Consider the following 17,731-nt stretch of genomic DNA (forward strand, 5'->3'; position numbering starts at 1 on the left):
TGGATATTTTTACATATTTATTAAAACAAGTTTCCTGAGAAGTTTGACTAGGCTATGTTGTTGTTAACCTAGTTTGCTTAAAATGTACAAAAATGCAATCAAATTTACATATCTTTTAAATATTCTAAAGTCAGATTTTGTTCTGATTGGCTACCCAATTAGGGCAAATTAGTGAGGGTTTTTTTGTTTTTTGTTTTGTTTTTCTAACAATAGTCTGAAACATAAAATTAAGTTTGGGTTTAAAAACAATTCTTGGAACTGTCATAAACATATGATATCTATTGATTAAACAGTAATAAAAAGACACAAGGTACAAGAATTGAGGCTTGACTGTTCTGGCTGTATACTAATTTCATATACCTTGACAGAATAAACTATCTTTTTAAAAAGTGCTTTGTACGCTGCACAATTATAGCTTTACCAAATAAAAACTCAATGACATGTCACTGAAATTTGCTTCTTCTAGAATTTGAAATTATTTAAAATACTGCATGAGAATATTTTTATCATATTATATAATATGACTTTATCAACATGAAGTTCCAGGACCCCAGATACTTCTCTGAAAAGTTCATTATTTGATAGGGTTGGATCAAATGTAAAGGCCCAGGTATTCAAAGATCTTAGATACCTAAAGAGAGAAAGAGGCAAATGGAGGCTCTTCTGAGAGTCAAAATGTTGATGAGAATCAAACTGAAAGTAGCACACATAGGCAGAAAAATAGACAAGTTATGATTCAGAAAACAATTGTATGCAATTTTGGCATAAATATCTGAGAGTCACTGTGGGCCATGAGTTGAAAAGGAACATGCAAGAGAGCAAGGAAAACACAAAGCCTCATTCAGATGTGCTGGTGAGAATATGACAGAAAATCTGTTGAAGTTATGTACCATGAAGTCTGTCTTTTGTCAAAGCTCTATGCAGTCCCAGGGTAGCGTGATAGCAGTGGTTAAACACAACCAGCTAGTTATAGCTTTCATTGTATGGAAAGACCTCTCTGGTCTGGAATTCTGCCTTTGAAATTATCCACGTAGTTCAGAAGGCAAATACTTGTTAAAGGGATCCCAAAAGGTAGGAGACAAGCAGTTTTTGTTATGCATTAGGGCAGACTTTCAAGCACAAGACACAAAATTGAGCAGCAAATGTTTGGGTAGTCCCATCTCCCTTCGGTTTATACGTGGGTAGTAAAATAAATAAAATTTTCCTTCTTTGTCTCTTTCTTGAAATAAAATATCAGGTATCCAAGGAGAGCTGAGGATTCTCAATTTGCTAGATTGCTTTAAAGGGGTCAGATTTAGAAAATTAAGGACTAAATGGAGATCGATTTTATTGGAGTAGGTGTGGTCAATAGGCCCTTTTCCATTTTATGCCATTGCTTTTAGCACAAGGATGTCAAAAATATCACATAGAATGTTATCTCTGATGGACTGACAGAGACCTCCTGTTGTGCTGTGTTAGGACATGAGGCTTATCCCAGCTTGGCAGGAGAGAATGCTAAGCATGATGAGCGAGATCTGCCACAGGCACGGATATTTCCTGCTCCTCTTCTGTTTGTTTCAAACCACCTTCAGGATCTCTGAAACATAGAAGGCTGACAGATGACTCCCACCTGCACATACTTCCTACCCACATGTCACATCCAAGGGAGGTATGGTGAAACAAGTGTGAGCTTTGCAGAAATGCTGACAAGCAAGGGAATTTCAGCTCAGGAGAACATTAGTTCTTTCATGAAGATTCCTAGTTTCTCTGAGAAGTTCTTAAGGGTGACCAGACCTGGCCATGTCAGGGTCTAAGTTACCAAACGCCATCTCATCAGGACTGTGGACCCCTCTCACTGTGTCTTCTTGGCAGGCAGAGCTTACTGACCCCCTGGGATGGTGTATTCATTAAAATACTTGCTGTGTTTGGTGTCTTTTCCATGACATAACACTCCTCAAGAAAAGTTACTGCTGAATGTAGTTTACCTGTCCCAGGACTTGAATAATCAGAGGAAATTATCCAAAGCTGGTTAGTGACCCAAAAGGAAACCATCGATAAAACAGCTTCCCGATTAAGGCCCTAAGGAATGAAGCAGAAAGGTGAGGAACATTTATCATGACCAGAGTGAGTGCAGTGAGCTAGAAGATGGCTGAAAGGAGGCAACACATGTTGATCAGAAGTGAGCACATCACCCGCCTCCTTCTCCACCCTCAGAGGCAGCGATGGATGGCAGCCAGGCCTTTTCCTAGTACTTCTCAATTGCACATTCTTCCAAGTGCAAGTGATGCCATCATTAGGAAGAGTGGGCGTTGGAAGAAACAGCAAAGGTTCTTGTGTCTATGTTGATTTGAAATTAATTAAATTTGTATCCTCTTCATCCTCTGTTGGCAGCCTCAGCAGACTTCCTCAGGGGCTGCTTCTCTTGGAAAACATGAGCGCCATTCAGGTTTAGGATTCACTATCACTGTAAAAAAAAAAAAAAAACACACACACACACACACACACACAAAACAGTAATATATTTCTTTCTTTTTTTTTTTTCAAGACGGAGTCTGGCTCCATCGCCCAGGCTGGAGTGCAGTGGCACAATCTCGGCCCACTGCAAGCTCCGCCTCCCGGGTTCAGGTCATTCTCCTGCCTCAGCCTCCTGAGTAGCTGGGACTACAGGCACCCACCACCACGCCTGGCTAATTTTTTGTATTTTTTTTTTTTTTAGTAAAGGCGGGGTTTCACCATGTTAGCCAGGATGGTCTCGATCTCCTGACCTTGTGATCTGCCCACCTACGGCCTCCCAAAGTGCTGGGATTACAGGTGTGAGCCACCGCGCCCGGCCAACGGTAACATATTTCTAAGAAGCTAAAGAGAGCTGGTCACTCCATTATGGAGGTGACTGAAGAGATCACAAACCGTCAGGAAGCCAGTGGTGTCCAGCTTACAATTTCTGAAACGAAGGTCAGTCTGAATTTTATATTTGATCCCTGAGGAAGAAATCCATGAAAGCCAAAAAATAATCCCTAGCTCTTTCTCCTCATAGCCCTCCCCAGTGCTGATGCAGAGAGAACCAGATGGAGTTGGGGGTTCCCCGATTAATAAATCTAATCCCATTCTCTATGAATACATGCCAAACTGCCTTTTTCTGAAACAAATTTTCCACATGCTGTTTTCTCTCAAGAGTTTGTGGTCCTGGCAGGTCTTCAATAGCCCGTTTTGTTCATACCTACAAAGGAGCTGGAGGGGCCTTCTCAGTGTCATTTAGAATTCAAACATTGGGCATCCTGGGGTGTGAGCAGACATAAATGATGAACATCGTATTTGAACATGACCACGCTGTTGGCTAATTTGGTCTTTTGCTTCTAACTTGGTTGTCTTTGCCAAGTATCTGGCTCCACAGCTTTTTCCTGGTGGGCCCACAGCTCCACCAAGTCTCCTGGAAAACAGGTGGCACTTCCCTTCCTCGTGCTTCTCTTTTTAGTTCTGTACTCCCTTCACTCACATCCTAGCAGGCCTCTGTTTGAAGTGACCTCTGCTTCCAAGGGAGTGCTTGAATGATAATGATCAAGAGATCTGGTATCTCCCTCGCTCACAGGTGTGGATAGTCTGCAATAGGTGATATTCTTCTGACTCCTACTTCAGTGCTCTCCTACTCAGTGAAACTCCATGTGTTTCTAAAGGGACTTCGGAGCAACTGAGACACACATAGATAGATAGATAGAAAGATAGATAGATAGATAGATAGATAGACAGATAGATAAATAGGTAGATAAGTAGATAGATAATGGATGGATCTATCCATGAAAGGGCAGGAGACATTGTGTATATGTTTGTGTGTGGTGTTTGTTCATGTTGTGAAGACAGGCAGAAGCTATCATAAGGAGGGAAGAACAATGGGAAAGAAGGGGGAGGACAGAATTTTATCTGAGGCAGGGAAGTGAACAAAAGGACAAACTAGGGTGGGCGTGGTGGCTCACACCTGTCATCCCAGCTCTTTGGGAGGCTGAGGCAGGAGGATTGCTTGAGTCCAGGAGTTTGAGACCAGCCTGGGCAATACAGTGAGACCCCATCTCTACAAAAATTAAACATTAGCCAAGTGTGGTGGTGCACACCTGTAGTCCCAGTTACTCAGGAGGCTGAGGTGGGAGGATTGCTGGAGCCCTACCGTTCGAGGCTGTAGTGAGCTGTGATTGTGCCACTGCACTCCAGCCTGGGTAAGAGAGACACCCTGTCTCAAAAAAAAAAAAAAAAAAAAAAAGACAAACCATGTCAAAATGTATTTCAAATGAAAGCCTGGTTGAAAACTTAGAAATGTTTCATCTGAAGAGTAGATATGACAACCCCTTTCACTTATGTCACCCTGAATAACTTTTAAATTAGCTAAGGAGGTTTAATTTCTTAGAAATTGGGTGGTAGTAGGAGAATATTTGAAAGATCCGGGAGTCTATCTCTATAGAACATAAGTCTCTGAATTGCATGTTTTCCTTTGTGACCTTATCTTGAAATTTCAGCCACTTGAAGCAGAGTATAATATACAGCTGAACAACAAAGGCAAAGCCCTCTTTTGTCCACAACATTAATCTTTGTCCAGCTGTTATAATAGAAGTGATTTTTAAAGTTAATTATTATAAAATTCATCCATATTCATTGGTTAAAAAACAGAAAATACAAATAAGCAAAACAAAAATACCAATAATCTCACTACATTAACATTTTGGTATTTATTCTCCCAAAGATTTTTCTGTGATAATGATATATATCCTTTTTGTACAAAATGGGATCATATTTTATATATTGTTCTGTAATCTGCTTTTCTCACTCTCATTCACATGTAAACATCTGTCTCTGCTAATAAATATACAACATCTTTTTAGTGGCTACATAGCTTTCTATTGTCTCACTAAATCAAAAACATTTTTTTAGCCAATCCCTTATTGTTAAACATTTAGGCTACTTCAAATTTTTAATTTTTATTTATTATAAACATTGCTACTTCTTTGGAAACTTCCAATAGTTACCTTTGCATATATCTCTAGAAAAGGAATCGTTAGTCAAAGTACATACAATTTTAAAGCTTTAACGGCCCATTGTCAAATTATCCCCCTTTCCTAGAAATTTTTACAATTTACATTCTTCCAACACTACTCTTTAGGGAAATATCCTTTTCCCCACGTCCTCTCCAACATTGAATATTATTATTTTCTTTTTTTGTGTGAGTCCAATAGGTGAAAATGTTTCATATTTACTGTTTTTTTTTATTACTACAAAGAATAAACCTTTTACAAAGCTTAGTTGGTAATTTTAGTTTCATCCTTTGCTGAATTGCTTATTAATAGTCTCTGCTCATATTTAAAGTGGAACAATTATTATTATATATTTAGATGGGATCTTGCCATGTCACCCAGGCTAGACTGCAGTGGCAAGATCTTAGCTCACTGCAGCCTCGACCTCCTGGGCTCAAGCAATCCTACCACATCATCTCCCCTTCCCCCAGTAGCTGGCACTACAGTTGTGTGCCACAACACCTAGCTAACTTTTATGGAGACAGGGTCATGCCATGTTGCCCAGGCTGGTCTCGAACTCCTGGGCTCAAGCAATCCACCCACCTCAGCCTCTCAAAGTGCTGGGATTACAGGTGTGAGCCACCATGGCCAGCCAGCCTATTGTGTTTTTTGAAGTACAAGAACATTGAGTTTTTAATGTAGTTAAATCTATCCTTTTTTTTTTTTTTTTTTTTGAGACGGAGTCTCGCTGTTGCCCAGGCTGGAGTGCAGTGGCGCGATCTCGGCTCACTGCAAGCTCCACCTCCCAGGTTCACGCCATTCTCCCGCCTCAGCCTCCCGAGTAGCTGGGACTACAGGTAGCACCTGCCACCACGCCTGGCTAATTTTTTTGTACTTTTTTAGTAGAGGTGGGGTTTCACCGTGTTAGCCAGGATGGTCTCGATCTCCTGACCTCGTGATCCGCCTGCCTCGGCCTCCCAAAGTGCTGGGATTACAGGTGTGCGCCACTGCGCCCGGCCAAATCTATCCTTTTCAAATATGATTTCTGACTTGTGTGTCATGCTTCCAAACTGGTTCCCTCCGTAAAGCTATATAATATTTTTCTATATTTTTTCTGGCTTTTTTTCTTTCTTTTTAACACTCAAACTCACCTGGAGTATATTTTAGTATAAAGCATGAGGCTGAGCTCTAAATTTCCACCCAAATGTTAGTCAGTTGTCCCAAGACTATTTATTAAATAATGCACGTGCTATGAAATGTTAATTCTAATTTGGTTCCAAGTGTACACTGTTTTAATTGTTGATCAAGCATGACACGCTCCCTGTGAACTCCCCACCCTTATTCCATCTTACAATTTCACTTTTTCCTTCTTTTAGAATTGTCCTGGCTATTTGCACACAGTTATTCTTCCAGATTAAATGTGCATAGGGATTTTTAAGATGACTGGGTTGAATTTAAGATGACCATTTTTACATTGTTGAGTCTTTCATCAGGAACACAGTATACCTCTCCATTCGTTCAAGTCTTTTATGTCCCACAAAAAAAATCTGAACATTTTATATTATCGCCTGCATTTTTTCAGTTAAGTTTATCCCTGGGTAGTTTACGTGTGTGCTGTTTTTATGATATTACCAACGTTGCTGTGTGCTAACAAGTGGCTTTTTTAGCATAGTAGATAAGAGCCCTGGGTCAGTTGGTCTGAGTCTGAATCAGGATTCACTTTCTTGCTATGTGACATTGGGCAAATTAACCTTTCTTAGCTGGAGCGTTCTTATCTCATCTCACCTGCAAAACATACATAACTATACCATGAGCTTTATTGTTTTGTAAATAATAAATGAGAAAATGAGAAATACCATACTCCAGGCCTGACACACAGACACATGAATAAATGTTAGTAATCCTTATTTTGCAGGTTTTACATAAGTAGCCAGTGTTTGTTGGTAAAACACTAGCATGAATATTGTTTCAAATATCCAAAGGCTTTCAGCAACCATCTTCCAAAACAAACTTTAAATTTCTAAGGAGAAGCATTTTGAAGGCTCAGTGTGGGACACTGTCCATCAACAAGAACTTGTTTAACTTAAAGCACCAAAGAGGAAAAGAAGCTCAAGCTGTGGTGCCCACTGCCACAGCTCTGTGGACCGTGAGCAATTGACAAAGCACTGCTACTAGTTGCCTCGCCTGTGGGACATCAGGCCACTCCCAGAGTGTAGCAGCTCTTACTGGTGCTGGGATGGACATCAGGCATGTTGGTAAAGCAGCAAGCTGGGACCTGGTCCGCCACTTGTGCCTAGAGGCATTCTCTCCCAAATGCTCATTCCTTTTTTTAGTTAGATATGTTTCCTGCTGTCTTTTTGGCTATTTATTCTCTCTGTGGAATCATCGAATAAACCTAGACATTTTTAATTCTGAAAAGTCCTAGAGTTCTCTGTTAAAAAGATCTTAGCAAACTGTCACAGAATTGCAACAAATCAAATAAGTGATCCCTTTTCAAACCTTCAGTTTGAAAGCAGTTTTGGTAACTTAACTATGATGGTAACATTAGCGAGCAATTTTTCTAGGAATGTTAGACAGATATTTTAAGAATGTGGGCCAAGTGTGGTGGCTCATGCCTGTAATTCTAGCAACTTGGGAGGCCAGGGCACTTGAGCCTCAAGGACCACTTGAGCCCATGAGTTCGAGACCAGCCTGGGGAACATAGTGAGACACTGTCTCTACAAAAAATTCAAAAATTAGCTGGGCATGGTGGCTCTTGTCTGTAGTCCCAGCTATTAAAAGTAATGGCAAAAACCACAATTACTTTTACACCAACCTTATACCTTATGTTTGGGTGGCTGAGGTGGGAGGGTTGCCTGAGACTGGGAAGGTTGAGGCTGTAGTGAGCTGAGATCACACCACTGCACTCTAGTCTGGGCAAGAGAGTGAGACCCTATCTCAAAAAAAAAAAAAAAAAAAAAAAAGAATGTAGAACACCTTTCCCAAAAGCCTGTATAGTAACAGGCTGACAAATAAAACCAAATTTAATTGATTAGAAAGCATCATTGTATTGTTTTCTTTAAGAAGGCATGTAATGGGCATGCTACCAGTTAAATAAGGACTGATGCAACTGTAATACCTTGTTTCATAATTGCCCCTTTGTTGCAGTCAGGATTAGATAAGTCATCTTTGTTCTCCTGACCAGTCTATCTTGTAACAATCCCTCTTTATGACCACAGCTCATGTACTCTGTCTCCAAAGATGGCAATAAACCTATGTTAAAACTTTCTTGTGTTATGATGCTCTCTAACTCATTTTTGGGGGGAGTGCAGAGTTCAGTTTAGCACAAAGTCACATAACAATTAGATCAGGCTTCCTTTCTCTTCAATAGAATGTCCTTTCTCCTTCCTGCAAGAGGCCTGGTCTCAGGTGGAATGATTGAGGTAATGCATCTGGCTAACATCAGAGGCAAGCCTAGTCATGTACATAGATCATGCCCATGTTGTAGATATAATCTGGGCCACTATTGAAGCAACGCTGTGGTTTTTAAAAGTAAGTACATCTTCCCTCATCCAACACATACATGCACACACACACGTGCGCACGTGCATCTGTGTTTTAATAATATTATTTGAGGTTATCATCCTGTAGGATTATAAACTGTTACTTTGTATCCCTCATAATATCAAGCTCAGATTTGAGAGAATCCGACACTTAATACTTGAATTACAGATGATCTCCGACTTACAATGGTTAACTTACAATTTTTTTGACTCTACAATGGAGCAAAATTGATATGTATTCACTACACTCCTTGACTTATGATGGGGCTATCTCTAGATAAACATTATAATTTGAAAATATCGTGCATTTTTGACTTAAGATTTTTTTACTTACAATGTGTCTCTCTGGACCTAACCCCACTGTAAGTCAAGAAGGATCTATATACTTTTAAATGACTTTGAGAGACTAAAGAAGAAAAGAGGAAAGAAGCCTCTGCACAAAGAAAAAAATTAGAAGTGGTCACAAAGATTTAATTGAGCAGACAGGCCAAAAAAAGCTCACACAAAACTGCTGTTTTCTTGCAATTAATGGTTAAGTGTTGTCAATGACCGTGCTGAGTGACAGACACACCATTCACCGAGTACTTTCCTGTATTAGCCTCATGGTGGCTGGCTTTCTTGCTGCTGAGTGTTCTTCTTTTTCTAATCTATAATTTGTCTTTTAATTTATGAAATATCTCTTATTTTAACAAAATAATAAAAGAGAATGAAAATACATTTTTAAAAGAAACTTTTCTCTAGATTGAGCTTTATCAGCTACGAACCTGCCATGTGAACTTGAACAAGCCACTTAACCTCTCTGAGTTCTAAGTTTACTCAAATTATTTTATTTTTAACTGGTTGTTTTGATGTGATGTAGACAGTGTCAGGCACATATTAAGTGCTCAATAACTGTCTTTTGAAAACCTACATCAAAAATTATACTCTCTCAAAAAATGACAAAGAGAAGGGATGAAACAGGAAGAAATCCACAAAATTCTCTATTAAACTAACCTAAATTTTTCCTGAAAAATAGTGAAGCGACCCCTTTTTATAATGACATTGAGCTCAGAAACATAAACTATAGAATAAACAGTAGAATTATTATAAGAACAGATATACTGTCACTCTCTCTTAGTTAATTTCTTAGGCACTAGCATATAGAAAATGTGATGTAAATATCTTACTATTGTTGTAATTATTACTGTATTTTCAAAATTATAAATCCACTTGAGCAGAACCAAATCTAATTCTTTCCCTAATCTTTCCCTGTGTTGTTGCTTAATGTAAAATCATCCCTGTGGTCAAGACATATAAGAGGAAAGAAGACAGGCATTTGGCTAATATTTGCGATTGCTTGTCTGTGGCTATTCATCTGAGACTGCAGAGACAGAAACACCAAGCTTTCAGGAAACGGTCTAACTACAAATGCCTCCAGAAGAAGGAAGAGGCTGGCTAGATTGGAAGAGTCATGATAAAAGGGACTTTTTCTTGTTTGCACCACTATCTAGTGGCATTTGGGAGGGTGTTGTGAGGGTGGGGTTAGGCAATAAGGGAGTGTGTTTTCTACACAGAAGTTAAAACAATAATAAAACCAACCAAAAGGATCTGTTTTCTGTCATTACCATGTGTTGGCAATGCTTAACGAGATCAGGGATGAAATTCTCTTCAACTTGAGGGCAGACCCCTCCTAGCACCCTCCTTCCACTGACACTATGCCCCCGTGCAGCGCCAGGCACATAGCAGGTATAAATCACGGAAAAGATGCTAAGATGGAAAATAAGAATATGAAACACTCCCCTCCCCCATGATTCCTTTGTTGCTTTTCCTATTGATTTCTTTAAAACATGAAAACCATAGTGTCCACTTCCCACAGTATTTTGTACATCTCTGGTCCTTATTAAAATCCTGTGCTGTCTTTTGGATTCCATAACTCAGGAAATATATCCATTCAATGAGGACAGAGGAAAGTAATGAACAAGGACTGGCCAATGAGACAAGGATAAAGTTCTGAAAGGCCTGAGATTATAGACCCTAACAAGACAAGGTTGAAGAGTTGAAGTCTTTGCACACAATGTGGTATATTCAGTGTAGGATGGTTATCAGATTGACTCCCTTTTCCCAGAAGCATGGTGGATGTAGGTTCTATGGACTTAATAGATAACAGAGGTCCTATGTCAGGGATGTCTTTCTAGCATCAAGGAAAGTGGAACCCTGTAAATGAATTCCAGAAGTCTTTGTTTATCAGGAGAAAGGAGAAGTGTGTTTTCCACTAAATTCAATTTTTAATGACTGTTACATACTTTATGAAGCGTTAAATTCACCTGTATACTACTTCAACGACAGAGGAAGAATCATGCACAAGGTAAAAGCCAATGGAAAACATTGGGTGATAACGGTGTGTCAATGTAGGTTGATTGATTGCAACAAATGTAGAACTCTGATGGGGGATGTTGATAATGGGGGAGGCTGTGCATGTGTGAGGGCAGAGGGTATATGGGAACTCTGTATTTTCTGCTCAATTTTGCTGTAAACCTAAAACTGCCCTAAAAATAATCTTTTAAAATCCCAGTGTGGGAGGGGGAGGAACTATTGCCACTGCATAAGAATAATTAGTTTCACTTGCATGTTGCTTTAAAACTTAGCTACTGCCAGGTGCAGTGTCTCACGTCTGTAATCCCAGTGCTTTGGGAGGCTGAGGTGGATGGATCACCTGAGGTCAGGAGTTCAAGACCAGCCTGACCAATGTGGTGAAACCCCGTCTCTATTAAAAATACAAAATTAGTCGGGCGTGGTGGTGGGCACCTGTAATCCCAGCTACTTGGGAGGCTGAGGCAGGAGAACTGCTTGAACTCAGGAGGCAGAGGCTGCAGTGAGCCAAGATTGCACCATTGCACTCCAGCATGGGCAACAAGAGTGAAACTCTGTCTCAAAAAAAAATTAAAATAAAAATAAAACCTAGCTAGGTGGTTTCATTCTCTTACATCACCCTGTGAAACTAGAAGGACAGATGTTCTTATTTCCATTTTTCAAGATGAAGAAATTAAAACTCAGAGAGCTAAAGTGACTTGTTTTAGTCTAAAGAACAAACAAGCATTCAAATTAGGTCTGAAAATGAGTCTTCTGATTCTAAGTCCAATGACCCACTATTGCACTTTCCACCTGTATCTGTAACAATTCACAAGCTTTTAGAGAAAAAAGAAATCTTATTTTTGTCCCAGGGTACATACTCAAAGTAAACATTTTATGGATTATCAATGTAATTAAAACATTAGGATAGGAAAAAGAAATGTAAATAAAATTATGACAGAAAAGAAAGATTATCCAAATTATAAGGTGTTAATATCCTTTTAAAAACTTCAGACTGGGTGAGGCACGGTGGCTCACTCCCGTCATCCCAATACTTTGGGAGGCCAAGGCGGCAGAAGGATTGCTTGAGCCCAAAAGTTTGAAAGCAGCCTGGGCAACATAAGGACCCTGTCACCACAATAAAGTAAAATAAAATAAGCCAGGCATGGTGGACAAACCTGTGGTCCCAACTACTCGGGAGGCTAAGTTGGGAGTATCACTTAGGCCCAGGAGGTTGAGGCTGCAGTGAGCCGTGATCACACCACTGCACTCCAGCCTAGACAACAGAATGAGACTCTGCCTCTACACAAAACAACAAAACACCAAAAAACTCCAGAGTGATAAGTGGACTATTCTGAAATCATCAACATTAATGGGCCTATGCCAGTAATTAAGGAGAACTGAAAGTCTCATAGTGTATCAAACAAATTCCTGATTTTCCAGGATTGGTAGGTCCAGAAAGAAACCACTAGGGAACACAGGAACAAAAATAATGCTTCGCCCACCAATATTGATGTGTCTGGGTCTTAGGATACAGGCTTAGGATAAAGGAAGTGAGTGGTTTTTTTTTTGTTTTTTTTTTTTAATCCGGTGAGCTGGGTCTTAGTATAAAGGCAGTGAGTTTCTGTACATCAGTTTTAACTTCCGAATAATTATACTAGCAATAACCAGTGCTTATTGAGAACTTACTTTGTGCTGGGCTTTGTTCTAAATCCAATGTACTTTTCTTAGATTTTTTAGTGAATAAAAAAATTACTTTGCAATATCATAATAACCTTTGAAGTAATCAGAAAGTGCCTAGTAGTACAAAGATCTGGGACTTGCCATTCTTGGTTCTCGAATGCTGGTGCTGGCATCACTGAGAGGGCATAAAGTGAAGGCCTGACAGCCATCCTGTGAATGCCGCACAGCTCTGGACCCACAGAGGAATGTAGACATTCCCTTTTAAAACAATAATTTAACTATGTTAAGGCTCTGGCTCATTTTCTCATTATTTCAAAAATCTGACTTTTTTTTTTTTTTTTTGAAACAGAGTTTCACTCTTGTTGCCCAGGCTGGAGTGCAATGGTGTGATCAGTGCTCACTGCAACCTCCGCCTCCCGGGTTGAAGGGATACTCCTGCCACGGCCTCCTGAGTAGCTGGGATTACAGGCACCTGCCACCACACCTGGATAATTTTTATATTTTTAGTAGAGACAGAGTTTCACCATGTTGGCCAGGCTGGTCGCGAACTCCTGGCCTCAGGTGGTCTGCCTGCCTCAGCCTCCCAAAGTGCTGGAATTACAGGCATGAGCCACATTGCCTGGCCAAAAATCTGATTTTTAAGGAGTTTTCACTGCCATACAATTCTGTAATGTTAAGCTTCTTTCATGTTGCCAACAATTTCAAAGAGCAAAAGGCAGGAATGTAAAAACCACTGAGGGTGGTTTTTAGCATCACTGAGGGTGCTCATCAGTGATACAGTAATAAGAAACTTAAGATATTTATGGAGTTTTAGTAGTGATCTGAGCCCTATACCAGACATATATAGTTACATATTTCCAGGTAAGGTCAAAACATGGGGAAAATATTCCTTTGTAATATTCCCCCTGGCATTTTGTTTTCTTCTACCTGCTTGTTAATCTTTCTCTCTCTCTCTCTCTCTCTCTCTCTTTCTCTCTCTCTCTCTCTCTCCCCCCCCCCCCTTTCTTTTAGAGACAGGGTCTTGCTCTTGCTTGTTGCCCAGGCTGCAATGCAGTGGTACAATCATAGCTCACTACAATCCTGAAATCCTGGGCTCAAGCAATCCTCTCACCTCAGCCTCTCAAGTAACTAGGACTACAAGCAAGCTCCACCAAGCATGACCTGGAATCTCTTTTAAATAGGATAGAATCCTTCCTGAACTGGCGATAATCTTAACATGAAAATGCCTAGGGTGGTGATATTGACCTACATCTACAATAGGTATAGACTTTGGCATCAGAGCTGAGGTTTGTCTGAGTAAGGCTGTGGTGGTGTGATGTGAGGAGAGATTTGGGATGGTGAATTCTTAAGTAAGGTTTAGGGGGGAGATGCAGAAAAAGGGTCTGAAGACAAACATCTGACTGCCCCAACCACTGCCTAATAATCAGTACTCCCTCGTGATGCTCAGGCTTCAGGGATTGCCCGGTGACAAGTGACTGACTGGCACCAGACTTCTGGTGAACATGGAGGGACAGGATTTATCTTGCCTGAAGGTTTATTCCATTTATTCCAACAGAAGTGTGATATCTCAGGCATAGGCTCAAGTTCTCTTTTCTCTGGGTGTCCATGAGTGATTGCTGCCAACAACTCAGTACCTCCAAGGTCACAGCAGAGCTTTGCAAAGCCAGTCCCCAACCTTCTGAACCATCAATCCTTTTTCCTTAGAACTCTTCCCATGTCCTGACAAAACAGTTCTCTAATCAAAACACCCCAAACGTGGTAATTTCTATCCTCACAAAAGATAATATAATTTAAATGAGATTGTGGAATGCTAAACTATACACCCAAACCCCAAAGCACTAAAATTTTTCTATCAAGCAGAGCCACCTAGAGGTAAAACGGAACATTTTTTTAAAATTCCCATTTATTTTCTCACTCTAGTTTACAGTTACCCACTTTAAGACTGTCGCCTCCATCTGTTTTCCTTACCAAACATCTATTTATCCAAGGTAAACAAACCTACAGTTTGTCATAATTGGAAAGCTTTATGACTAAAACAGAAGCCGAAGCAACAGTGTCTCTTTAGAAGGGCAAGAAAATGTCAATACTCATTTATTTCTAAAGATAAAGAGTCCTAGGATATTTACTTTGTAGCCTTCTATTTTCTGTAACACACTTACTCTTCTCCACACTATGCACATATCCACCCATGTAAATGATCTCATGCAATTTAAAGGCACGGAGAAGGCAAGCAAAAAGTGTTCCACCCTGGTTCCCTATCCCCCCCCCCCCCCGCCCCCCTGCCATATACATATAATCTGTGGTAGAAATGAGAAGTACCTTGGGTTATGATTTGATTCCTTCTCTTCCTTCAAGGTAGGTAAACATTCAAAGTCGGCTAGGACAGAATAAAAGCAAACTCATTGTTAGTTACTGAAATTGTATTTTCTATCCACAAACCTGATACAGTTGAATACCATGGTTCTCTGATCTGTGTGGTTACTTGCACAAAAATGGCCTCACCAAGGAGTGACAGTGGTGAAAAGATTAATGATGTTGAGGCTCTTGAAATGGAAAGAGCACTAATAACACAGATACAAAACTTCAACATGCCTCTGACCCTGGAAAGGACACAATTCATCACGGCTTGGTTATTCTGTCCCTATAGCACCCCAGTGCTCCAAAAGCTAGAATCTGCACATCTCAGGATAGACACTGGAATAAGATGGCTTCGCCTGAGGTCCCAATGTGTCTGCAGAATGATTTCCATCAGATTGCACGGTAGGAAAGAATTGGGTAAATTGGGAAAACAGCTGATCTTCCTACAGTCATGAGTTCTTTTCTATTACACCACTCGTTATTTTTAAGGGCAAAAAAATTCTTTGATTCTATCACCTATGTGTCAAAATAACTCAGCTTCAGTTGTCAAATAGAAAGGCTTTTTCCAGTTTTCCGGTTTTAGTGAGTATGACAGAATCATGAGTTTATATTTCACAAAATCTCTGGCACAAAATGTAATACAACAACATAGTAAGAAGAGATTGCCTTTCTGTAGTGAATTTTTTTCTTTTTTCTTTTTTTTTTTCCATTTTCCAAATTCTATGTATGCACATTACTTTTAGCAACTGAAAAACAAGAAAATGAGACTCCTGAAGGACTATCTCAATGACCCGCCCCATCCTCAAATAGAATGGCTTTACAGAGTCCTTCTTTCCTCAATATGAAAAACTGTTAGAAATTGTACAAGTTAGCTGAGTGGCTCTTTTTTGAAATCACATCTTGATAAGCCTCTGGTAGTAATAATTCTTTTTTTTTTGAGATGGAGTCTCGCTCTGTCACCCAGGCTGGAGTGCAGTGGCACGATCTCGGCTCACTGCAACCTCCGCCTCCTGGGTTCAAGCTATTCTCCTGCCTCAGCCTCCCTAGTAGCTGGGAGTACAGACATGCACCACACCCAGCTAATTTTGTATTTTCAGTAGAGATGGGGTTTCACCATGTTGGCCAGGCTGGTTTCGAACTCCTGACCTCAGGTGATCCACCCGCCTTGGCCTCCGAAAGTGCTGGGATTATAGGCGTGAGCCACCGTGCCTGGCCTGGTACTAATAATTCTTATAACCAGACTCTGAATTTTCTAACTCTACTGTAGAGTGTTGAATTTTACAGACCCTAGGGTATTTTTTAAAGATAAATGGTAAAAAATACAAATGATATGATAATGCTGGGTTTTATTAATTTAATCTAAGTAATAAAAATAATTAATTTTTAAAGGGAATTTAAAAAAGAAAAAGCAGCTGTCATCATTTTAAAGTCCTATTATTGATTTACTAAAAAGTAAGGAACATATACTTCCATTACTGCCAGATATCAATTGGAAATTGTTATATGGGGTATGTATATCACCATCTACATGAGCAATGTCCAATAGAGCATTCTAAAGTGATAGAAATATTCTACATTACACTATCCACTTAGTAGCCATTGGCTACTAAACACTCAATATTTTTTAATTTTAGTTTTAATTAATTTAAATTTAAATAGCCACATTTGGTGATTATCTATTATGTCGAACAGCACAGATCTATGGATACTACATTTGATAAAGTTTTATATCCATAGTCAGTTTAAAATTATAGATCTTTAAATTCTGTAATGTATAAGGTAATGCCAGATGCTAACTTTTTCCAGATCATTTGGCCTCAGAGATTTCCTTTCTTGAATAAAATACCATTTTCTGCTTCAAAAAGACCATTTCAACAACTTGTACAGAAATAAAAACAAGTGGCAACAATTAAGCTGAATATTTAAGTATTGTCAGACCAAGTTTATTATCTGCATGTACCAGACCTAATGTGGGATTGGGCTCTGTCTCACTCCAGGATTTATTGAGATATTTATAAAGCTGTTGCAGCCTTCTGTTACTAGAGAGGAAAGAAAAAAAACAACTTTAGGTTACCACATACCATTTCTATTCATGCTGTTCATCCATTTATCAAGCTCTTCCATTTCAATTTCCATAACAGAGGGTGTATCTTCCTCAAAAATAGGGCTAGAAATAGAGAGCAAAAGGCTTGTTAGAAAGAAATGTGAAAGATGCCTAATTTCATTTGGAAAGAGACTAGAATGCTGATCCTGAGGAAGATGAACTTGATTCAGTGCCTTATGCTCTAGGGAAGCCTGGGGGCTTGCCCTATTCCAAACTATCAAACTTTAATAGGAAGAAAGGCTACTACACAAACAAACATACATTTATCACAGGTTCAACAGTGGGGTGCCCACAGGCCCAGCAAGTGGACTAAAAAGGGAATCCAGGAGACTGACTGCTCCCCTGAAGGTGCAAAGTCAAGTCTGCAAGCCTTCCAGGGTGAGGCCCTTCCGGGGAGTTGCCACATTAAGCATTTTAGCCTTGCTTAATTTCACTTCCTGTTCCTTGGGGTTTTTTGATCAGTGCCCCAAGTCAAGAGGCCACTGTCAACAGGCTACAGTTATCACCTGTCCCTTCAATTCCCAGGCCTTTCTCTCTTGGAGAAATGGAGCAGCTGCTTTCAGAAATTCACCGCCCTCACTTGCAGAAGCTTAAAGTGCACAGTTAGGGGACAGAGCCTGTGGTTAGTGGGATGGGGTTCGGGAAGGAGGGACCACCAGCTCTGAAAGCAGCGTAGGCGGTACACTGCGTAGAGGAAGCTACAACGTTTCTAAACCAGGAGGCTGCTTGGAAGATGGGGAGGA

General features: G+C 40.0%; 1 protein-coding gene across 1 annotated transcript in view; it reads right to left on the bottom strand.

The window, feature by feature from the left end:
- Positions 1 to 17,731, bottom strand: part of TMEM154 (transmembrane protein 154) — a 54,279-nt gene continuing 36,548 nt past the window's right edge. The window contains exons 5-7 of the mRNA XM_002815217.5: positions 16,966 to 17,051; positions 14,846 to 14,903; positions 1 to 2,443 (exon numbers count right to left, since the gene is read on the bottom strand). Of these exons, the coding sequence (XP_002815263.1) occupies positions 2,428 to 2,443; positions 14,846 to 14,903; positions 16,966 to 17,051 (160 nt within the window). The 3' untranslated portion in view covers positions 1 to 2,427. The remainder of the gene's footprint in view (positions 2,444 to 14,845; positions 14,904 to 16,965; positions 17,052 to 17,731) is intronic.

This window comes from Pongo abelii, chromosome 3 (genome assembly GCF_028885655.2).
Source record: "Pongo abelii isolate AG06213 chromosome 3, NHGRI_mPonAbe1-v2.0_pri, whole genome shotgun sequence".
NCBI classification, from domain to species: domain Eukaryota; kingdom Metazoa; phylum Chordata; class Mammalia; order Primates; family Hominidae; genus Pongo; species Pongo abelii.